The 25,496-nt window shown below is 35.2% G+C and overlaps 2 protein-coding genes across 2 annotated transcripts; one reads left to right on the top strand and one right to left on the bottom strand.

Annotated features, from left to right (window-relative positions):
* Positions 1 to 7,523: 7,523 nt before the first annotated feature.
* On the top strand, positions 7,524 to 12,171 carry LOC110708063 (beta-glucosidase 24-like). The gene is made up of 11 exons (XM_021886163.1): positions 7,524 to 8,031; positions 8,244 to 8,348; positions 8,685 to 8,760; positions 9,005 to 9,085; positions 9,218 to 9,305; positions 9,894 to 10,110; positions 10,261 to 10,379; positions 10,493 to 10,713; positions 10,795 to 10,935; positions 11,411 to 11,582; positions 11,678 to 12,171. The coding sequence occupies exons 1-11, from the start codon at positions 7,654 to 7,656 to the stop codon at positions 11,910 to 11,912; spliced, it is 1,833 nt and encodes a 610-aa protein (XP_021741855.1). The 5' UTR covers positions 7,524 to 7,653; the 3' UTR covers positions 11,913 to 12,171.
* A 9,999-nt stretch (positions 12,172 to 22,170) lies between these two features.
* LOC110707658 lies at positions 22,171 to 25,139 on the bottom strand. Its single transcript, XM_021885679.1, has 4 exons — positions 24,832 to 25,139; positions 24,106 to 24,351; positions 23,874 to 24,014; positions 22,171 to 22,997 (listed from the first exon to the last, which is right to left on the bottom strand). The coding sequence occupies exons 1-4, from the start codon at positions 24,832 to 24,834 to the stop codon at positions 22,650 to 22,652; spliced, it is 738 nt and encodes a 245-aa protein (XP_021741371.1). The 5' UTR covers positions 24,835 to 25,139; the 3' UTR covers positions 22,171 to 22,649.
* Positions 25,140 to 25,496: the final 357 nt, after the last annotated feature.

The following is a 25,496-nucleotide window of genomic DNA, read 5'->3' on the forward strand; positions in this document are numbered from 1 at the left end:
TCATTGACCTCCACGCTCACACCTATGAGCGCGTCACATTGGAGTTCCTTGCTTCCCTCCGCAAGGAAGTCATTGAAGAAGATGATGAAGGGAATGAATCTCAAATTATTCTTCACTTTCGTATGTTCAACGAAGACCATTCCCTATTCGAGAGTGAGCTCAATGAGATCTTCCATTGGCAAGCAACCGGGATGCATCGGCCTTCCGATATGACCTCAATGTGTCGCATTCCCTATAATGAACAAGAATGGTGGCAGAGCATCTCCACCAAGCCCATCTTTCGCACTAACACCGCAAAGGTCAACAACATCATCCATATTGCTTTGAGATACTTTGCCCGGCTCCTTTAGTATGCCGTATTCTTCAAGGCAAACCTCGGCTCTATGGTGAAAGATGAGGTAGCTTGCCTTTTCTTGGCCGACAATCCTCAGCGTTTAAAGTTCAAACGCTCCACCACTTTTATCTCGAGATTGTTGGACACTCGAGATGGGCGGCTTGGTGATGAGATACACATGGGGGGCATGATCACCCTCATTGCCCTTTCTTGGAATGGTGGAGCTTACAAGGACCAAATTGATTTGCTCCCCCATGTGCTCTAAAACAAAGAAGAAGAGGTCGTCGGCTACCCTCCTTATGCTCTTTCTATTGTTGCTCTCCGCAACCAACGCTTCATCAACTACTCCACCCAGAATCGCAAATTTATCATCTTGGTAGATAATGGAGAAGAATGGTGTGTCCTCCCGGATCCTCCTCACACTTCGGTAGACCCTTCCAACCCGCTAAGGTGGAAGATTGCGCGAAAATTCATCCCCGATGAATTAAGGAAAAAACAAGCCCGCGGTGCAATCCCTCACCCTCAACCGGTCTACCAAGTGGAGCATAATTCCCCCCCCCCTAGTGGGGGAGGTGAGACATCTTCTTCTTCTTCCTCTTCTCCTTTTGATATGAGTGCCCTGCGTAGTACCCTCGATGGTATTCGTTTTGATAATCAGGCTTCTATTGAACAATGGGGGTACTACGCAAGGATGAACTATGATAGTCTTGTGCAAGCGGGCGTTCAAACGCCCTATGTTAACTATCCCTACCACCCGCCTCAAGAGGGCCCAGTTCCACATTGGGACACCTATGACCCTAACAACCCCTCCCCCAACACCTATGCTTATTGGGAAGGTCCTATCGACCCATCCCAACGTGTTGGTACCCCACCATACAACCCTTATCGGCCGGGTGGGTGCGACTACGCCTATGATCCGGCAAGTCCATCAACCCCGAATCCTTTTGATGGTGGTTGGGGTACCCAAGGGTGGCCCTAGAGCACTTTAACCAACCTTTCCATCCATCCATGGATCGCCCGGGGTTTGATTTCATGAACCCCCCTCAGGAACGGGAGGATAGAAACCCCCAATGAGGGTTCTCTCCCTCCATTCCCCCCCCCGGACTTTCATGCCTATTCCTTTTTCTCGAGACGTGCAAAAGACTAGCGTGGGGGAGGATGTTCCTTTTGGTTGAAGTGTACATAGGAGGGTAGTGTGGTAGGATGGTAGCTTGTGCATATGGAGAACCATCACGGATAATGAATTTATTGTAGTTAGAGATGATTTTTGGTTGGTAATATTCTTATGATGATGATGTTAAAAAAAAAAAAAAAAAAAAAATTTGAAGTTGTTTTTCCCTCTTCTCTCTTGATCCCAAAATCCAAATCCCAAAATCCAAATTTTGTAGATAGCTTTTTGTCAATCTTTTTCTTTTGTTTATAATTCTAGTCTTTTCCTTTTGTTCACTAACTTTTCTTTGTATAGTTGTAGTGTTTCTTTTCTTTTGGCTCACTTTCCTTGTAGCTTGAAAACGGAAGCACAAAATGATGGGATAAGGAGCAACTCAAGCTCCGGAAACCTTGGTGAGATCGCAATTTTGCCTTGTGTTCTATTTCAAGCAGCATTTGGTGAGATCTTTCCCTATTTTCCTTTTTTTTTTTCCTTGTGTGCATAGTTAGCTTAGACTAGAATGGAGTTGATTGTTCGAGGTTGTTTGCATTTGATTCCTCGGAATCTGGTGATCGTTGGTATTGATGCCGAACGATCTTTGTTTGTCGATTGAGAATTATATGTTTACTAGCCTCTTATCTCTCTTGTACTCCTTGCATCAAAAAAAAAAAAAAAAAAAAAAAAGAGAAAAAAAAGGGGGTGAAAAAGATTTTCCTTTTTATTCATGGCAAACCACGAAAAGCTTAGTTGTTTCATTTTCATTTCGAGCATAATAATGTTGACTCGTGTGTTTGAATGCTTTGCTTCTTGAGTGTTATAAGTTTGCATGCTTCGGGATTGCCATTGGTTGACTCTGGGACATGTTCATGCTAAGGTAGTTGTTCTAGAACTCGTTAGGCCCATCGAACCCAAATTCACTTGTTTGTGGTAAGAAGGTGTTGCTCTCATTAGGGGATTTGAAGCCCTAGAGATGGTTTTTGTAACCCGATGTGAGCTTTATTGTTCAAGCCTCCAACATTACTTGTATGAGCGGCGTAGGATCCTCACCAAGGCATGCTTAGATCTAGAACTTGGCGTCTGGCTCCCGAGATCGAGACCGAACTAACCTACGAATGACAAAGGCATTCTTCATTCGGTGACTATTTTTGTTTTCTAGTATTAGTTTTTTTTTTCTTTTGTATTTTTGGGTTGCATTTGCCCTTACCATGTTGAATCTTCCCCTCCTTGATTATAGCACATTGCAAGCCCATGGCCCTTTTGTTTTACTTTCACCCTTAGAATCGTGAAGCTCAAGCCATGAGGGTTTATTGTAGTTTTGATTTGAAATTTGGAAGGGAATGGTTCTACTTGGAAAGTGAAGCAGTGTTTTTGTGAATATATGTTCAAGAAAAGCAAATGTAAATCCTAGAAAAAGCCTTTGAAGCTAAAAAAAAAAAAAAAAAAAAAAAAAAAAAAAAAAAAAGAATGTGACAAACGAAGGGTTGATGAATGAAGATGTAAGAGGAAAGCAAAAGCTCAAAAGTGTTTGGCATTATAGTTCAAGATTGTGGCAACGTAGTTTGAAAATTGGTTGATGATTGATTTTGAAAAAGAGGCTTGATCACCCTTTGCTTCACGGTTAGGCTAAGCACCAATTTCCAAATTCCTCCACACCCTTACCCCCCCCCCCCAAGCCATCGTTATAACCCTTTCAATGCCCTGTTGACCTAGGTTGGTTGAGTCACTTATCGGTGGAGGGAGCTGGAACTCAAGCATATGGAGAAGGCATGACTTGGTGAGATGTCGGGTTCCCCTATTTTGCAGTGTTTTATCTTTGTTCCGGCTCCTTCAAGGAGTCACTTGATGCTATCTCCAAGGGCGGATTTGAATCTAGATGAGGGAACGCGGTAAGATTGTATGGAATGCGGGGGGAGTGGTGCATGTTTGAGTTCTCTATGCTTAGCACAGCTTATCCTTCAATCAACTTTCGGCATCCCCTTGCATGCTCACTTCTACTACTCAGAAAGTTTGACACTCATTCATGTTTGTTATCTCCAAAAGCTCGATTTGGCTATGATTTGTGTTGGATTTGTTGTTTCTTTTTCCCTTGTTTTTGGTTTGTCTTGAACGCAATTTTGTAAGAGTTGTGGGGTATGCTCTCTGGAAACCCTCACGAGATCACAACTCGTCCTCATCGGCGACCTTGGGGTTTAAATGGCTTGTTGCTTTTGCTAAAAGCAATTTCGGTTTTTCTTTTGTTCCTTGCATGTTTGAATAACTAATTCTTTCTCCCTTGTTCTTTTTCCTTTGCTTTGCTCGAGGGCGAGCAAAAGCTTAGCGTGGGGGAGTTTGATGAGTGACATTTATGTCACTCTTAGGGGTAGTATTTAGGTCTTTTTCCTCTTATTTTTCTTAGGTTTTTCCACCTCATTATCCTCTTATGGCTTCTTTTTGTGTTGATGAAAAGTAATGCTTATTTTGATAATCTTTATGCATTATTTTATCATCCCCATGCTCTCGTGAACTTTGGTATCTTCTGCAGGTTCCGTGACAGTCCTATGCACGGTGGGAGGCCCCTTGGCCAAGCATGGAAGCCATGGATAAAGGAAAGAGGGGCAAAAGGGAAGGAGAGGAAGCAAGAAAAGGAAGTGCAAGAGGAGGTGTGGCCGAACCTCTGAAAGGTCCGGTCGAACCTTGGTGTGGTCAAACTTTTCAAAAATTCGACCGAACCTCCAGGGTGCAGTGAAGGCAGTGTCAAACCTGTTTTCAGCAATTTTGCAGGAGAGGTCGAACCTCAAAAGTTCGACCAAACAAGGATCAGGGAGGTTCGACCGAACCTACACATGGTTCGACCGAACCTACCCTGTGTCCGACCGAACTTACCCATAGTTCGGTCGGACCTTTTCCCGAGCTCAGCCGATTTTGTACGGACTATTTAAGGTCCTTTTGAGGTCGTTTAAAAAGAAGACGGGAGAAGCAGGACAATAGCCTAGTTTTCAGAAACCTCCCTTAGTTTGAAACATTCCTTAGGATTAATTTAGCTTAGTTTTCATCAAATCAAATCATTGTATTAGTGAAATTCAAGAATTATTCTCAAAGTTGGGCAATTTGTATTCAACATTTGAAGCTTCAATTAGTAATTTCTCCAACCTTCTTCCTTTTAATTTCAGATTTCATTTGGTATTTGCATGTTATTTAAATCTTCTTAGTTCTTGGTAATTTGTTATTGGATGATAGTTATTTCAATTGTTAACCACTTTTCCCCAATTATTGAAGTATTTAGAACCCTAATTCTTGATTGCATGTTGATAAACATGAGTTGTGAGTAGTTTTCTTGCTAGGGGTTGGGTGAAGCTCGACCTTTTTGGGTTAACTATGCAAATGTGGGAGAAGCATTGATGTTTGTATTGCAATTAAATTGATTATATGAGATTTCTTGTTAGTTCCTCATGATAGGTTTAGCTACCCTTGACTAAGGAGCTTGATAGTATGATATGCCTAATTTGACATGGAAGTGTAAATTGAGTACGTCATTACTTATTGTAATTTGATTATGTATCATCTATTTCTATACTAATGAGGAATCTAAGTTTAGTAGTGTGAGTTGTTTTCTAATTGCATGAGGTTGATTTTACATATAGTCCTTGCTATATCTTGTCTATTTTACTCCCCGTTTGCCTATTTGCCTTGGTTGAGCGGATCTCATTCCCTAGTATCTTTAATTCATTGATTTAGCACCATAGTTTGTTTGTCTTCTTGACGAACCCCTATTCACCAATTGACTTCGAGCTAGCTTAAGTGTAAAGATCTTTGGCAATCATATCCTGTTCCTTGTGGACCGAACTCTTACTTGTCATTATGCTTGGTTTGTAAGGTGTTTGTTAATAAATGTGTTTGATTGAGTGTGGAATGTACGACCGTTCGCACGCCCATCAGCCTTGTTCATTTTGAGGGGAATTTTGAGTTGAATAATTAGATGGAGATGAATGTTGTTCACTTTCTTGAGGTGGAGATATAGTTTGTTCACTTTGTTGAGGTGGAGATATAGTTTGTTCATTTTGTGTTGGATGTGGAAGAGAAGTTGAAGTAGAATTCTTTTTAGCAAAGAAGCTAGTAATGTTTTGCATTTCATTTGGAGTGCGTTTTCTCTTCATTCTGAAATTTGAATAAATAATCAACTAAATCAAGCAAAATTCCCCATAAAAATTATTTACAAAGATCATTTTACCAAACAAACCACAACTCACATAATCACATGGTCTAAAAGGTTCAAATTTCATCAAAAAGACAAAAACCTAACAACATTAACAAAAGGTTCAAAGATTACCAAACAAACAACAACAAAATCAACCAAAGTTTAATAGAATTAACTAATTAGACTGAATTAAATTGAAGATTAGAATTTTAAACTAAAAATTAGAAATCAACTTACTAGCAAAATGAAAATAGGAGATTAGACTTTAGAAGAAGCGATGAAGCGAAGAGCGGTGAGCACAGAGGACAGAGCACAAAGCAATGGAGCAGTGAGCAGGGCAGCAGGCGAGCTGCAGCCAGCAGGCCAGCAGTGGAGGCGTGAGCAAGCTAGCGAAGTCGCGAAGAGCACTGTCAAAGTGTCAAACATTTCACAAATTCACAATTCAGAATTTCATATAATGCAAAATTCTCTGAAATTGAGTTGATTATTGAACAATTAGGGATTTAGGGTTCAAATTTAGTATTACTAATTCATAACTAACAAGTAATATCAACAATTAAATAAATAAATAAATAAAAAAAGCCGAAAGATGCATCTACTAACCTGAAAATATGCGAAGAGGAAGACGAAGCGAACTAGCGAAGAGGCGAATTGGAGTTGGAGATGATTGATGAAGGATTAAAGGGAAGAGGCGAATTGGCGAAGAGAAGAACTGAAGAAGGCTAGGGCTTGAAATCAATTCGTGATTTGGTCATTTGGGAAAACTGATTTTAGTTTGTTTTTTTTTTTTTTTTTTTTTTTTTTTTAATAACTTAAATTTGGGCCTGGTGAGTCACTTGACCCACCAGGTCTAAGCCCAAGTTCTCCACTGAGCACCAAGTAGGCCTCCCAAGGTCATTTAGGAACCCAAAGAAGTATCTTGATGCATAAACTTGCTAGATCCAAAATATTTGCTTGAAAGTTAAATTTGAAGGCTATATATAAATGGAATCGGACCAATTTTGAAGGCTTCAAAACTCGCATCGAAGATTCTCGAGATTTTAGAGGATGCAACTCAGGTTCATATAACGTCATATGGAACCACATATAACCACTAATCAGTCATATAAAGTCTCATTACTCCCAAGTGGCTGGCCGCGGTGAGTTAATTAATGAAGGGAGGCATAAGATGTAAACAACTAAATCGACGGTTTAAAGGCAAAATGGATGATTTAAACTACCCAAGTAGACTCTAGAGATGTCATTAACACCGCCCTCCACCGTTATCGTTTAAATTTTATTGTAAAACTTTTCCTTCTTGGTAGATTTCTATGTATTTTCATCAGCATTACTATTTTTACATGTATGTGCATTACATCTCCTCTATGGCAATGTAAAGACATGAAAGATGAAACCAATTTTTTGATCACATTATTAGGCTGATTTCATTTTCAAACACTATTTGAATCGTTATTTTACTTTGCTTCGCATTTTGCCTTTCCTCTCGATCGCTCGACACAGTTTAGCAGTACTCCGTATTGAGCAGTGCATAATTAACAATATAATATAATTTGATGAATCGAAGATTCCCATTTTAATTATTCGTTTAGCAAGCTAATCATATCTATTCCGATCCAGGCACTAGTGCACGAGTATCACGAGGCATGATCAGTTCTAATTTCTAAATCAAAGTGAGAAGGAAGCGAACTTCACGCTCATGATCCACCACATCATGGTGCATAACTTATTCAAATGTATTATTGTAGTACGAGTATTTAATTGCATTTGAAAAATAGAATGAGATGATCGAATTTTATAATGAGTGATTAATTAACTGCCCCAACAAACTCATATAATTTGGGTCATTTATGTATGTAGATTCCCTTAGTCCCTTACAACTAACACTACTATAAATAAGAATTACAACAAGGAAGAGTTTTATGCCATCAAAAATAATAAACCTCTAATTCTCATCTAGTTATATTTATACAATATTTGCTTAATTGATTAGCAATAATGGCACTTTCTTGTGGAATGGCAGTGCATCTAGAGTGTAAACAACTCTCTATGCACACCCATGATTTTCAAGGGCTTACAAAGAGCTCAATCTTCCTAAGAAAGAAGCCCTCCAGCTCCTTTTGCAATAATGCTCTTAAGAATGGAAGGGTATCATCAACCGCCTCATTAACCACACCATCTACTGATAATATGGTGGCGACGCCATCACAACAGGTGCCAGAAATGGTGCCACAACCACCATCTGTGGACGGTAGCACTATGTCGGTGGTGTTGGCTCCCGGCCTTGAGCCTGCCACCATCTCTATACCAACTCATGTTACAAGATCTGATTTTCCTCCTGGTTTCATTTTTGGTGCCTCTACTTCTGCCTTTCAGGTTTCTCTCTGAGTTGCTATTATATTAGTATCTAATACATATACGTAGTATATTTAATGTAACTTATAAGCAATACATTTTAATCAAAAATTAATAGTCAGATTTCATACGAAGTATATATATGCAGGTTATGATGAGTAGGATATTATAATAAATAATTTAATATATTAATAAAAAGTTATGAAAATATTAACAAATTGTGACAAATACAGACGGAAGGAAATGGAAAAGAAGGTGGGCGAGCACCAAGCACCTGGGATTCCATGATTTCAAGTGGCGGGAATCAAATGGCTATTGATTCATACAGCCTCTATAAGGTACACAAATTTACTACTTGATCTAGTCTGATATGATGGATCGATCTAAATTAATATGTTTACAACTTCGAAATTGAATAACTACTACTTCAAGATTGAATAATTGGTCGTTAAATTAGCTAGTATTAAATTAGTGGTGCTACAACAAATATGTACTACAGAGTAGTATGTTAATTTGATCATTCGATCTTCCTTCGTATCATTGATCACTTTAATTATTAAATTGGTCGTTAGCTAGTATTAGTGGTGTTACAACAAATATGCACCTCGTATTGATGCTTCATAATGGAATTTTAGATCATCTTATTTATTCAACTTAATTTTTTCTATTGACAGGATGACGTGAAGCTGTTGAAGGACATGGGCATGACTGCTTATAGGTTTTCCATTTCATGGTCCAGAGTATTGCCTTGTAAGTCATCGCGATAATATCCATATTTCATATTTTTGCATGCTAAATTAATTTAAGGCAGCTACTACGGAGTAATTTTTTTTTTTTTTTTTAATTTTATTTTGAAAGAAATATATATATGTTTACAATAAAGTACTCCACCATTATATATGTTAAAATAAATCTATTTATTAAAAAGATTTGAAAAATTAAAGAATAAATATAATTCGTTTCTCTTTCATCTTTTCCATGTGTAATCACTCAGATGCGGGTGTCGACAATAGTTACGTGAATCAACATGGCATTGAATTTTACAATAATTTGATCGATGAACTTATTGATAACGGTAATTTACTGATTTGCTCTTGCTTTATGGTAATCAAAATCGATTAACTTAACTTCAATTTGAGTTATTATATATATCTAATCAAAATTTCTCGATCGATCTACTATATGCACTTGAATTATCATCTACAAGGAATCACCCCTTTTGTAACGATGTTCCACTTCGACCTTCCCCAGAGTGTACAAAACAAGTATAGCGGTTTTTTGAGTACAGATGTCATGTAAGTTTTTTTTTTTTTTTTTCTCTTTTCTTTTTATTATTTCATCGATACAGTTTATATCTTAAAAAGTGTGATACCATATAGAGGATTGGAGAAGAATTGTTGTATTTTCATTATAGACAAACCAAACTTATATACAATTACAACCCTAAAAAATACGGTTACAATAAAAGCAATAGAAGATATACAGCCTAACATTAAGGAGAGAATTAAGGGAAGATAATTGAGAATATTATTTACATGTAAATTACTAGAATCAAGGAGAGTATTATCATCAGTGATCAAATCAAGGATTGACCTTGACTTGATTATTCCTTATTATCTTTTTCATAGATTATAATCATTATATACATTTCCTGGTTTAAAAATATTTGACTTATTTTTACTGACCTTAGTCAATTAACCAAATTTGGGGTATATATAAGTACTCCCTTAGTCCCTTATATATAAACTGATACACACACAATGTTGTCAATATAATACTAAGAATTGAAGTAAGAGGGAGTATTGTAAGTGAGGTTTGAGTTGTAGCTTCACATACACATGCATCATTGAGGTTATATGATCGGTTTTTTTGGTTGAATGTAGAGAGGACTTCAAATACTACGCGGATGTATGCTTCAAGAACTTTGGTGATCGAGTTAAAAATTGGATAACTATAAATGAACCTTATAATTTTGGTTCATTCGGATACCAATCAGGGTTGCCAGCAGACAATCAAATTGATCCTAGTCCATATGTTGCTACCCACAACATCATCCTATCTCATGCTGCTGCTGTCCAACATTATCGAGAGAAATATCAGGTGATCGATCAAACACATTTTTTCGAATCATACACAACAAATAAATGTATCGATCCTATGCTAACAATCAATCATGAACCTTGAGGAAAGGGTTTGGAGCAGTGATCAGAGATTCGAATCATTTTTGTCCTTTTTTTCTTTTCTTTTTAGGAAGCTCAAGGTGGAAAGATTGGCATTTCATTATCATCGTTATGGTTTGAGCCTTATGATAAGAAAAACGGACTCCATATAAAGGCTCAAAAGGCATCATTAGACATGATGTTGGGTTGGTAAGTAGATAGCACAAATCGTACGCACTGCTTATATCATGTAATCTCTCCTTTTTTTTTTTATAGCGCAGCGTGTGAATTTGACTATATTTTTATTTGTTTCTAATTTGTAGGTACATGGATCCGCTAGTCAATGGTGAATACCCCGAAATAATGCAAGAACTTGTAATCGGGGGGCTTCCCAAGTTTACCCCTTTGGAAAAGGCAATGGTGCAAGGCTCATATGATTTCATAGGCCTCAATTACTATACTTCAAGATATGTCACACCCTCTCACATATCAACTATTGACACCACTTACGGACAATGTCGTATAGAGTTCATAGAGCAAGAAGGTGAGATTCTTTCTATTTCAATATCAACGAACTTATAACTGTTTAATATTTTGGCATCATTTCACTCATTCAATTCTCCAGTGCAAAATAAGGAAGGAAAGTATATTGGAAGTCCAGCTCCACAAAGTTCCGATATCTATGTGGTTCCTACAGGATTGAGAGACTTGTTGCTTTATGTTAAGCACACATACAACAACCCTGAAGTATATGTTACTGAAAATGGTGAGTTATTAATTACTACTTTGTATTATGTAAGAATATATAAAACAAAAATAAAATAAAAAAAAATAAAATAAAAATTGATAAGTCTCATTTACGGACATAACTTATGATTTGGCATAAAACTTGATCAACTGGTGATCCTATTTGAAAATTTAATTACAGTAATCTTTTTCTTCATGTGTGAATTAATGACAATATTTCGTGTCAAATAGTTTTTGTTATCGGTATTTTAAAATTCTAAATCTTTTGTCCATTTTTAAGCATAGAGTTGTACATATAATTTATCAATTTTCCTTATCATACGTATTAATTGCAAAATTAAAATCTTTAAGACTACTATACCCCATATCAGATACATTTACGTACATTTTACACCAATTAGTAAGCCATTATCTTTATGTTATCAATTATACATTGATACTTTATTGCCATACATATTCATGATCTAATTAATAAGTTATGTAATTCAATTCAGGTGTTCCTGCAACGCCCGCAATCACAGGATCCATTAAGGATTTAGCAAAAAATGTAATAGACAACGACGAATCCAAAGATGCATCGCTAGATGAAATCAAAGATGCACTGCTTGATGGGTATCGAATCAAAGATATTAGTGACCATCTTTTCAATCTTCGTGAAGCTTTAGCGTATGATACTACACTCACATATTTTCCTCGCTCCTTTCATTATTGGTTTTGCATTTTGCGATTGATAACACAAAATTGGATTGACGTGAATGCAGGGACATAAGAAATAAGGATGGGAAGTTAGAGGCTACAAATGTGAGGGGATACTTTGTATGGTCATTGGCAGATAATATGGAAATTGATGCCGGAGGATATCAAACTCGCTATGGCCTAAACTATGTCGACTATCTTGATAGGCATAGACGTTATCGTAAGGCATCTTCCATGTGGTTTACTCATTTCATGGCTACTTCAGAGAGTAATCAAGGACGAACACCTAATGTTAAATAATTTTATCGATCTCTCAGTGCATGATATATGCATACATTCGGATAAAAGATTTTTTTAATAACGTTTAAAAATTTACTAGATTTCTTATGTTTGCAAGGTGTATGTTGTGATTTTGAGTTTAATAATCCTCTGTGTTTGAGGAGAATGAATGTCCAAAATAGTATAAAATTTTATAGAACGTGCATCAATGACAGAAACGGTAAGCAATGTACGTATTATCAAGTAATTATATATCTCATCCAGTATTCTTTATTATCAAGCTTAGTGTAGTTATATTTCAATTGTTCACGCCCTTATTGCTGCATAGTTGATTAACACATGTATGTAGGGTGTTACGTAAAACAGTGGCTCGTTTACCTTATTAAGCCATAGTCTTGTCCGCGTGTGAGACTTTGGCTATCTTCGAGCCATTTTATTCAAGACACAAGATATATCAAGGTCATAGTACTCCACTGAGAGGTTCATCAGGAACAAATTTGGAACCCACTTTCTTATAGTTAGATAATTATCATCAATAATCCACGGCACCTGAATGAGCACAAATTGATAGTTTGTAAAATTCATGAATCGAGCAATAAAGTATTTGCATCCAATATCGGTGAGAGAGAGTTCCCCTTTGATGCTCCATTTCTTCCTTAATCTACCCATGAGTCGCATGTACCCAAGCTTTCCATTGAACATTGACGATTAAGGATAATGTCCAAGGCCTACGTATCCTTGTTTTTCTTCTCTTGTCAGAAGGATGGTTGGACAACGTTTGTAATTCAAGACCACATAGTTTTAAATAAGATGAATAACTTAAAAAGACAGGGTCCTCATGGCTTTAAAGTAGATAATGAGTTGAGGACTAATCACATAAATCAAATTCCTTTCTTGAGTTTCATGACAACATGAGCCAAACGCTTCAGTGGATAGCTTGAACCAGCACAAGTTTGATCAATCTGACAAGCTGTTGTGCTAAACAAACGCGGCAGAGGGACAGAAGCAAGTCTTAGCCCTTCTCCTGATTTTATCCTAGCAAGAATAGGATCCCAATGGCGCTGAAAACACATGAGCTATTCATTATGACCAGGCAAAAGAAAACAAGGTAATTTTTGAGAGCAAATCCCTGTCAAAACTAAAATCATATACTACTGACAATTTTTTTTATCTTCAAAAACTAGATTATAGACAACTTTTTCCAAAAACTAGATCATAAATAGTACTCCATAGCATTTTGTGCAATCCATTGTTTGATCAAACATGATACAGTTCTGCATATGATGCAAACAAGCCCTCCATAATCTTGTTAAAAAGGTCCATAATTGTTGGTTTAGAACAATTTCAAAAGGCTCATTTGATAAATCAAGAAAAGTCAGTGACCCTCACAACTAAAACATCAACGGTAAGCTAAAACCTCAAAATTTATTGTTCAGAAACAGTTGCTAATGACAGTTGAGCGCAAAAACCTTCAGCCATCTGGCTCATCACATCAAACAACCTAATCCTATGTGTTATCATGCTCTAGGTTCATACATGTAATGAAGCGATGGATACAGGGGACCCTGAGTGGCTTTTGAGATCGAGGGAAACGAAATCTCTCATGTGCTGCACGCCAAAAGTAACATACGCTAGGAAGTTTTTTAATGGTGGATCTGACAAACCATAGCTTGCATATAAGAACCATTCAAACAATCAGAAAGTAGATATGCCAAACACCTATTATTTGGGATATGTATCTAAGTCAGACATTGCAGGCCATGCATTTGAACAAATCGAACAAGGTAGAGAAAAGCAGCACATTTGGTCCTACTTGTATTTGGATTAAGATGGACAATGAAAAGTCTCTACTTGTTTGACTTAATTCTGACCTTCTTTTTAGATTAATGTATAAGAAAATACATTATTAATTGGGATCATCGTCTCAATATGTACTTTTCAAATATGTAATTTTTCGACAGGAATAAGCAACAAGTTTTTATAATAAGTTGAAGAGAACAATAAATTCACACTTGAAGAACAAAGCAGAATGCTCACATTACAAAAAAGAACCCAGACATGGAGAAAACATATCATAACCTAAAAGAAAGGAGCACAGTTACAAAGACACCAAACCTGTAACAAGCTCGCAGATCCTTAAGCATAGACTTGTACAGAACCCGTTGATAGTCTTGATCAGCCTCGGAACTTAATGTATCAATGAAAATTTCAAGGCGTTGTCGTATTGTCATCCCTAATTTACACAAGAAAGATTATTGTAAGTCAACAGCCTACTTGAGATGGCATGTGCACTACTGCACTTATCTTTAGATTTCTTTCTTTGGCTAATAATGTCAAAGCAATATACCCTTATGAGGTGGGTTATATTTTGTATTTTTTTTTTTTTTTTTGATAGTTCACTCAGTTCATGCAGCTGACCCCATCTCTTTAGAATAACTGAATAAGGCTGTTGTTGTAGTAGTTTAATAGAGTTTGTTTTAGGCAAGTTCCTAACACTCAAGGTGATGCATTGCTCTTTGATTTGGGATCCAGTTTGAGTGTCTTGAGTAGACTCTTATGTTATCTTGTTTCCCATGTGGAGCACGAAGAAGGCTTGTACTTATACATTGACGCCCACACCTTTAAGGGGTGTGAGATAAACACACGAAGTAAGCTTTGACTTGTCTTTTTGGTTTTGATCCAACCGATCGAGAAACAGCTATAAACTAGTGTTCATAATGCTTATTGGATCTACAAGAAGCTCTAGAGAGATTTTGAGAAATATTCCAATGTATATTTTTGAATCTTTAAGATGAGTATCAAAAAACCTCAAGTTACCTGTTTCAAATGGAACCATAACCTCCTTTTGAGAAACCAAAAGCAACGCTGCCAGTTGCATCAATTTTCCAGTCTGAAGAAAGGTCCAAGCAATGTCGTTGACCGAATGAGTGTTGCAAGCAAACCGTCGAGCAGCATCAAGACGGTGTTTCTACATCAGAAGACACGAACAAAACAATATCATATGAAATTGCAAGCCAATATACAGCAAAACAAATGCTCACAATTGCCATTTGTTTGCTCTTAACTTTTGACTCTGCTTAATCAATATGCAACAAGGCAATGAAAAGTAGACGAGGAAGGAGTACCACACAATGGATAGGAAGAGAAACAACCTACCACTTCCCACTGGCAAAGTAATATAATCAGTTTGAAGATAGAGTCGCCTGCAGACCAAGAGTGAAGATGTTGCCAAGAGTATCCAGACCTACCACAGGAAGAGAAAAAGGGTCAAAAAAACTGAAGCCATGAGTAGACTGGAAGCAGGAAATTGCTACCTCAAACCATCAAGTACAAGTTCAAGGGTGTCATGACAGCCAGGCACAAGATGCCTAGTGTTCGACCACTTGATAGCAACTGCGTGAATAAGTGGCTGACTAGGGGCTACTTGATACATTGCATACAATTCCGGCACTAATTCCACTACTTCATCTGGATACTCGTGATATAGCTTCACAAGTCCTTCCAGATCATCATCAGTTGCAACAGATCCAAACTTTTCATTGAACACTTGCCACTCGGCCTTCGCCATTTGGACGGGAAGGCAAGGTAAAAAAATTAAACCCACTCCTCCAATTCATGTTAAAAGATATACAAGAGAGGGAGTAGATCATACAAATGCACTTCTTAAGCTTATTTTAGCAAAAAAAAACTCCATAAATATAAGTAACAAGACAAAGATGATTTGAGAGCGAAAGGATGAATCCTTTTATAACAAACCTTTGTAACTAATTAAAATTACAATAAAAGATTGGATCGAGCATAATAAACAGATAAAAGTGCAAGGGTAACTCTACTGCTACGATACAATTATGCACCTTTATATTCTACGTACTATTTAGCTTAAGGAACTGGGGTTTTTTTATTTATTATATATATTTATGTATTTTGGTAGGGCAACTTTTAGTTTCTAAACAAGTATAAAAGGGTGTTCAACTCTTCCCTGTTGTTTGAAAAAGAAAATTACAATAAAAGATATACAAGAGATGGAAAAAAGTATAGTGAAAAACTGGAAAGGGTGCTTGTGAGTGACAGCGCGGGTCGTTTTGTGAAGCTACTCAAAAAACGGCCAGCGGGTTGTAGTTACCTGGAGCATTTGTACACTTGGTCCCTAGGCGAGTCCCTCATCAAACTTGTTATATTACTATGCCAGTGGAAAACGGTCTTTTTATTATTCTTATGAGTCAACTCTAGTGGTTTATTGTTATAGTATTTTGAATTGACTTCTCCCATCCATCTTAAGCACTTGTAAATCAAGAATTGAGCTTGATGAGTCAATAGTGACTCCAACAGTATTTCGCGAGTTTGGTTGATGAGTCAATATGATTGTAATTTGGTTTCAAGGGTTTTTGTATCAACTTTCTTGATACAATTGCATTACTTATAATCTTATATTTCCTGTCTACCAAATTTGATATAGAAACCTATATTGGACTGTGCACGGTTGCTTGCTCAATACACGGATTCGATCAATGAGGTTGCGTGGACCTTTGTCAAGTATGAAGGCTTGAACCAATTTGCGGTTCTGCTTCTAGTTGCCCGGGAGCAGGTCATGGCTCCGTTTAACACAGGTATTCTGTTCATCGCATCACCTTGTTGCACATTCTGTAAATAGCCTTAATAAATAAACTTGATGAGACTTTTTTTTACTTTTCTTTTTGTAGGATTGACAATACGCCAATACTTAGCTTGTGAGATCAATTCATATCCATATTCTGAATATTACAGTGGCCTTGAGGAAGATGATGAGTATAAAAACATGCTTATGGATGCGCAACAAATACTTGATGTATTTGACAAGGCTGGTGATGCTTTGAGCTTATACTGTAGCTCAATGCAGAAAAATGTATTTTACTGCCGACTACTATTATCCCATCAATTAGCTAATACCAAGTATATGATTGAAACATATATATGGCTAACTGAGATTTTCTGTTTACCTATTTGTAATAAGGTGCCTGTTGTAGTTGCTGTTGCTGATATTTGTAAGCTGTTGCAAAAGGCTGAGATTCGCATACGCAGTGAGGACTTAAACTTGTATAATCATTTCCCGTATGTATTTTTTATCTTCCTTCTGGTGTTCATTACTTCATTATTAAGCATTATATACATTCCTTAATATGTTATTAAATTAGGAATTTATGACCGAATTATGTGGGAAAATATTTCATGCTTAAATTTTTATGCCCTGTTTTATGTTTTTTTTTCTTCTTCTAGACTGACTTTTCTTCTCATGTTGGTTTAATAGAGGATGTCGTGGTTTAACGAGTGGTAGACTTGCGAAGCTCAGAGGTAACCGTTTCAGCTCGTTGTCCTGAGAATTCTTTTGTTTTGTTTTACTATTTGGGGCATACTTAATTATAGGAAAAGTACTCATCTTTCTTCTGCTGGTCTTATGAATTGAATCAGGTCCCTATGGTAGATGTTACGATGATAAACGTTTTGATCACTTTTTAACTGTTATTCCTTCTGGAAACTTCACCCCTGTAAGTCGAGCTACATTGGCAAATGAGTGGAACTTATTATGTAATAAATTGTGGTTTTACTTGTTAATTGAAAAAAAAAGAAAAATTATTATAGGAAGTATATTGCTTCGTATATGTTGAATTTTTGTTTTGCTTCTAACGGCGTCTTTCCCTTCATGCCCTTTTTCTTGCCCGTAAAATGGTTGACATCTTGGTTCTTATTGTTGCAAATTTTCCTCGTTTGTAGTTGGGGGTTAGTGACAGTTTTTTTTTTTTTTTTTTTTTTTTTCAGCAATACATTGGTGATAGTTATCCCAGTGTTAGAACTATACCAGTGCCAAGGGATATTGTATGTGTGTCTTCTCTTTTCCAACCGTGGTTTATGAGCACAACAGCTTGCCAAGTAAGGAAAATTAGCAAACCTTTGCAGCATGCTCATGCCAACCCTCTACTCAGCATTTGGCTTTCATTACTGTGAGACTGAAGAAAGGGATAAGATTTCTTTGAGGAACATTACTGTGCACCTTTCTGCCAGCAGATCTTAGTAAGTAAATACAGCTATTATGTATAGTAAGCCCCTATAGGCTATGTTACTTAAACACCCTCATTTGCCTCAAAGATTGCCTGGCGTGTCGTATCATGTTGGACACTTAGAGACTACTTCCATTTGTTTGTGGGTTGAATGTTTCTCTATGCATGCATGATGAGAAGTGAGTTCCTTTCCTTGAATGATAATTGTGTTGATCTTTTAATCAAATATCCATGCATCACCTTGTAGGTTATACATAATCATTGCTCAAGAATTTAAAAAAAAAAAGATTGGAGTCATGCCCAATTACAAGGGAGTGACCAAAGGGGCAATTTAGCATCCTCCTTGGTCCATGCTCGTATCATTTAAAACTCCAAGTTTGATGATCGTGATGCTGTAATTGTGCGAATATACCCCTTGATTGGCCTTGCCATCAAGTCTATACAACATATATAGCTTTGTAGTTGTGCCTATTTGACAACGTATATCCTACTGGCTTGAAATGGCTATGGCTTCTATTGATGTTGTGGAAGTGGAAGAAATCAAATGTAATGTTCCCCTGTGATTTGATTTTGAAGAAACCGAAACTGGCTTATGTTGGTGCTGAACCTGCACGTATTGATCTCCGCATAGCATCATGTCTTGCTTGAGAACTCATCGCTGCCAAATACATAGAAACCTCCCCTTTCCATGTCCTTGGCTTTTCTCACTAATTGGACTATTATTGTTTTTATGGATGCATTCTTTGTTAATGTTATGACATAGCTGGGTTTAGCTGAAATACTACGAGAGTGTATGAGAAATTGGTATGACAGCTTTTACTCATCTCACGATGCTAGTGCTCTAACATGTTAGTCTAACACTCTTTGTCGAGCTTATACTCGGTAGTATTTGTGAGGGCCTTCTCTCAAACCTAAGAAATTATATTCAGTACTAGTATTTTGGGCCAATTGACTAGATTGGTAAAAAAAATAATGATAATTTGGTAAAAAAAACTTACATGTGACAATTTGGTAAAAGCAATGAACTTATCAGGCGACATTTAGATCAAAAAATCTATTTTTTTTCCGGCTATCTTTTCAAAAATCCTAATTTAATTCGTTTTTGTATTTTTTAAATTTAGAATAAGTTATGCGTACAACGGGTGTACATTAATTTTTATTGTAAAGCGGTCAGTTTGAGCATAACTTTAACTATTTTTATGGTAACTTTAACCACTTAAAGGGTAACTTTTAATTTGTCGATAGTTTGAATTTTATTTTAATGTGTAATTTCTTATAGATACGTGATTACATATTATAAAGACTAATATGATTAATCTAATACATTATAAGTTTTTTTGTAAGATAAAATGTATTAATAGAAATATAATAATTTTTGCAGTATAAAGGGTAACTTTAAGTACTTTTAACATAACTTTCACCCGTTTTATAATAAATTAATGTACCGGCCTTTTGGAGAATTTGAGTTAAATTTATTATTCCTTTTTAATTTTTGAATTAATTTGTCATCTCTTTTATATTTTGCCAAATTTAGATACCAAATTTATTTCCAATCCCTTTTTTAAAAACTTTAGGTATTTTTTATATTCTCTCTCCTCCTCACTTATACTCACTTTTTGCTTTTTTCACTTTTTTATTTTTTTTATTTTTCAACCAACATCACTTCCATTATAAAATAATATTTTTTTACTTGAAAAAATAAAACAAGTAATTAAATATTATAAAGGACCAAAATTAATTATCTAATGAGAATTCGACTCATATCTGTAACACTATAGATACATTAAGAATCATTGAAAAACACTCCAACTCAAGGAATTTATGAAATCTAACAATTACTCCGTAATCCTTATCGATTGAAAAATAATGGAGGAAGTATAAGTGGTCAACAATTCCACCTCAACAAACGGAGTACGAGCAAAGTGTTAGTCCGTAACGGTCCAAGTCAAAGGGAGGCTCTTCCTTCCAAGATAGCAATATATGTAGGGGGCCACAGTATCAGGAGTCTGACAAAGCTTATGGATTTTATTAATCTAAATTACCAACTTTACTCTTCTATTAACAACAGCATCTTTACTTTCGTTTCTATTAAACCAAGAATTTTATTAATAATACTCATTGAATTGGTAGTCGTACTATACTATGTATGTTGTTGTCTATATCATGTGGTATACAAATAATACAGACATATCTACAGTCGACCTCTTAATACAATATAAAATACATGTAACCAGAACAGTTATACATATATTTAGACCGTTCTTTTTAAATACTCTAATAATCAATATTATGGGGAAAAATAAATCAATCACGCCATCATTAGATGATCAAATATTTTAAATAATATCTCCGTTTTTAAAAGTTCGACCTATTTATTATATAAGCTATTGTTTTAGGAGAGTTTGAATAAAAGAAAATATTTTGTTTCATGTGATGTAGCTAAATTGTGTATATTTTATGGGATAAGAAAGGTATATAATGCAATAATATGAGATTTTAAGAGATAAAATAAAGTAACGGGTCAAACTTCTTAAATCACTCCAAAGTGGGAACTAGAGTCAAACTTTCATGAATTAATGGAGAATAGAAATTCCAATTATTAGCAAAATTAGCAAATGTAAATCTGTAGACCCTTAAGAGGTTTTGATGATGATGTTGATGATTGAGCAAACTTCTATCTAATAAGAGTTTTCTAGTGTTTTGATGTTTGCAGAATAAGTAAACTCTGGGAGTTGAAGTGAGGTCTGGAACAGAGGAACTTAAGAAGACTAAGGATGACAAGTAAGATCAGAGGAAGAGTTCCAGAAAGAAGTTCTCTGAACAAAACTAGATGGAACTACAAGGTGTTCCCTAATAGAAACATATAAAGAGCTTCCTAACAGAAGCAAGTTCCAGTATAATGATGGAGAAGAAGGACAGCAGGTTGTAATGACTTGGTCTACGAGTTCTAGTGTAATGCTGGAACGTGACTTCAAGAATCAAGAACCAATGTAGGGCTCGAGATATCAACCAAAAAGATGAACTTCATAAACTTAGGTTGTATTAAAGATAAGTTTGTTATTTAGGGTTGATGTAAATATATGATTGGTTAATATGTATGGAACTTATTAGAAATCAGATAAAGCTTGGCAAACTAATTAATTCATAAAAGATTATCTTGAGTTTATGAAAAGAATTTAATTGATTTTATCTCTTAAAATCTGGTTTACTTGGTTTTATCTTTTTCATGTAAAACTCTATCTTTTATAAAACGGATTTAACTAAGAAAAGGCTTTCTTTAAACCGGAATTAAGTTTACTTGATTTCTGTTTTAATATGACAAGGTTGAAATTCTGATTTATCTTTAACTTATCATTTTATTAAAACCCTACTTTGCTAAGATGACATCTTCAATTCTATAAATAAGGAAGAAGTTCTTCGAAGTAAAGTGGGAGTTTAAGCGTGAAAACCACTAAATGCTTAAGAGTAAGTTTGCCAAAGGTTTAAGCTTTATCATTTTGATTTTGGGTTTTATGTGTAGCTTTCCATTTACATATTAGAGTGAGTCTTTGTGTTATAATTGGTTTTTGGGGTGAGTGTGAATTCTCTATAATTCGTGTGTAGCTGTGAGTGCATAATGAGAAGCTTCTAGTGTGAAGCAGAGTGTAGGCACTCTGGGAGTGATGAGTGAACCTGAGTGTGGGATTTAGGTTGGGTAGGATAGGGTCCTATCAGGTAGCAAGTGTCCGGGTAGGAATTTGGGAGTGTAGCAAGTTGTCGTGGAGGAACTTGTGAGAAAGGTCCGTGTTTAATAGGTTGTAACTAGGAATTGCCCTATTATAGTGAAGTTTTAGGGTGCAAATCCCGAGAAGGGTCGAGGTTTTACTTCTAGTTGGGCACTAGAAGGTTTCCTCGTAAAACTTGTTGTGTGCTTTAAGTTCCTTTTAAGTTTTGCTTTTATATTCCGCAAAAGATTGACCTAATTGGAACCTACTCCAATTCACCCCCCTCTCGTAGTAGTTCATCTAAACCAACAAAATCTAATGGATATTGAGAATATTGCTTGGAATGGTAGCTAAGCTAGCTAATACTGTATATGCCTCTAATATGCATGCACGTATATAATGCATGTGAAATGCATGACTTACTAGTAAAAAGTAGCAATAAACATTAAATGCACATATATATAATGTATGTGAGTTTATTGAATGCTCTTACATAATAATGTCTTCAGATGAAAGAAGTGTCACTTTCATAGAGATAGAATCATGAAGAACAGCATGAAAGGCTTCCAATGCATGAACTGAATTAATAATTTTGATAATAAACTTATTGTATGATATATTATATTATATGGGAAAAAAAAAAAAAAGGCCGGTCCATGCCATAGAAAAATGTACAAAAACCATTTACTTGGAATTGGGAACCACGTGATGCCATTAAGACAAAACGCCCGACCGAGTGATTAATTAACTTAGAACGAGGTAGAAGTTTAAATTGAAATATTAAGAGGGGAGGGGGTTTAATTTGTCACTAATTAAATCAAATTTGAACTTGTTTAGTCCAAAATGTAATAATTTATCTCAATAATAAGCTTAATAAATCTATAAAAGAAAAGGGGTAGGGGATGAAGAAATCAAATTAAACTAAATAATACTCCTATAAATAAATTTAAAATGAAGAGATTATTGAGGATTTATTTAAATTTTTTTTCCCCTTTGTTTTAAGTTATACTATTATTTGAATTTTAACATAAAGGAGACCTATGAGGAATTCCTTTTCTTCTACTCATGCTTGTGGCCATGTCTTTGTCGGAAACCTTATTAATTGATCTTCCACACACGTACAATCCACTTCTCTTCTTCCGGACAATCTCGGTCTCCGTGCATGCCACGCTCATATTCTCGGAGTCCGATGAGCCGCAGTACGAGCTCATTGGCTCGTCGCAATCCACGATGGTGGAGTTAGGCGTTTCATTGGTCATTTCATCATCTCCCATGTCTTGAGGGTATAAGAAGTCCGGGCTCAATTGTAAGACTTTGCATACCCTTAAGTAGGGTGTGACGTCTCTATTATGCGTCAACACAAAGTCCACCTAATAACAATAATAATTCAAACATTAATTACGTACACAGTTTTTTGTTTAGTATAGTCCTACAAAATATAGTAATGTTTCTTGAACTATATATACTCTCATCTTTCTTAACCTATAACCCTTTTTCATAAAATTAAGCACTCACTTTGTCACAAAATTGGTACGTAAGAGCTTGAATTCAATATAAATACTCTTATAAAGCTGAAATTTTATAATAAGATTCTCAGACATCCAAGATGTCCCATGCCCATACTCATTTTTTTCGGTGTGTAGTACATCCTGGTGTATAGTGTAAAAAAAGCTCTTCTAATGGCAACTTTTTTATTTTAGAATTAATATTCAAGCTAAGTACAGAATTATTCTTTTGCTAGTTAAAATTTGTTATTTATTATTTTATTTTTTTTATTTTAGTGAGCTTGTCATGTTCTGCACATAATTCAGCCACAAAAGGCACTATAAATCAGTTTTCACATATGTTCAGTACTTCAGTATATTGAGTCCAATCCTTTTTTGAAGAAGGAGCTAAATAATAGTATTGACATTATAGAAAGAAAAATTAGTGCAAATTTCAAAAATCGTGTTTATATGAAGTTGAGACTAAGAGTTCAATTTTCGGTCGAATTGATTGAATGTCAACTTATAGTAACAACTACGGAGTAACTAGTTAATTAAGCACCAAGGTTCAAGTTTCAAAAACCCATAGTGTAATCGATCTAAGCAAGAGATAAACTGTATGGTTAAAGAATTATATATGTGATATTTGCATTGTATGACTACATAAATACTACGGAGTACTATATAGTAGTAATATACAAATGAAAAATTAAAATTTAATCATAATAAAAACCAAAAATGTGCATTATTTAATTTGTTTACCTTGCACCCTAAAGAGCAATGAATATATGGTTCTTGAAGACTTCTATCACATGAAGTGCAATAATTTCCAGCTCCTTTGAACTGCCTATTTTGAGGCCTTTTCTTGATAAAGATTACTTTTGCGCTGTTGATAGTATAAGCCTAGTGAAATTATAAGCTTGTTAGTTCAATTATTAAAAAAAATGATGAGAATTATGGATAAAAAGGCGAGAGAATTATGTTAGAAACGAACCTGAACATTAGAACAGTCGATAACTTTCTCAAGATCTTCCAATCTAATGACATCGTGGTAGACATATCGACGAATTTGAATGAGACGATGAAAGCGATGCATGGTTAAGCAATGAGGGCAAAGACTAGTGCAACAATCTAAGCATAATACGTTCTTCTCATTCTTCTTTGCTGTCTCATGAGCTGGGCAATTCACAAAGAAGTTTTGGGTGTATAGTGCATCCAACCATGCTGGCTTTCCATAACCCTAAAACATTTTTATTTGTCAATTCACATAATTCACTTAATTATACATCATATGTAACAACTTTTTAGCTAATCGAATTTTGGATAATTCTAAACATGAACACATATATATTTAATTTCACCCAAAATAAATTTTAAAAAATCATTATTATTAGTTTAGCAATTATGAATTCTAAGCTAACCAAAATTCAGAATTTCAATTATCTAAAACATGAAGAAGAAGAAAAAAAACTTAAATCCACAATAAATTAGCAAGCTTATGAACTTGGACCTAGCTAAGCAAAATTCAAGATAAGCATGAAAAAAATTCTTAATTATACATATTATTCTTTTAGTTAGGTTGCAGAATAGTATTGGGTGTTTGTTATTGTTGTATTTACTCGAAAGTAATCAAAAATTCAAAATTGTAATTCACAAATATTAAAAAATAAATAAATAAAATAAGAATAAATAACCAAAAGAAGAGAAATCAAAAACCCACCATGATGATCACAAGCAAGAATTGAACCAATATGAATTAGGAGATCCCCTCAAGCTTCAATTTTAAGAAATTGAGCTAAATTATATGTATAAAAAGTGGGATATTATGAATATAAAATATAATATAGTAAGAAGAAGAGTAGAAATGGAAGAATTGAAGAATGAAGTGACAAATAAGGGGGAGAAAGAGGGGGTTTTTAGGGCATGAAGAAAGTGAGTATTTATGGAAAATCACAAGAGAGAAAATGGGGGATAGATAGATAGATATATTTAAAATTCCTAGGGAGGTGAGACAACATATTGTCAAGAAGAAAGAGTATGTAAATTGTAAATTAATTATGTGATTATATATTTATTTATTTATTTATATGTAATTAAATAAAAATATAAACAAATGAAAATGTAAGAGATATGAGGAGAACGTGCGAGCTGTTTCCGTGTCTCCCATTCACTACTCTACCTTTAAAAATAAGGCCCAAAATTATGTGCTTGCTCATCACCTTGGCAAAAGAGCTCTTCTTTTTTATTTAAAACTTGATTAATTTGTTATTTATAAGTAAATAAATATATAATTAATAATGTATTTATATATATGTATGTATCTCTCTCTTCTTCTTGAAATAGTAAAAATAAGTTTGTCCCCATTAATTTAATTTCTATCTGTCT

This window comes from Chenopodium quinoa, unplaced genomic scaffold (genome assembly GCF_001683475.1).
Source record: "Chenopodium quinoa cultivar QQ74 unplaced genomic scaffold, ASM168347v1, whole genome shotgun sequence".
Lineage (NCBI taxonomy): Eukaryota > Viridiplantae > Streptophyta > Magnoliopsida > Caryophyllales > Amaranthaceae > Chenopodium > Chenopodium quinoa.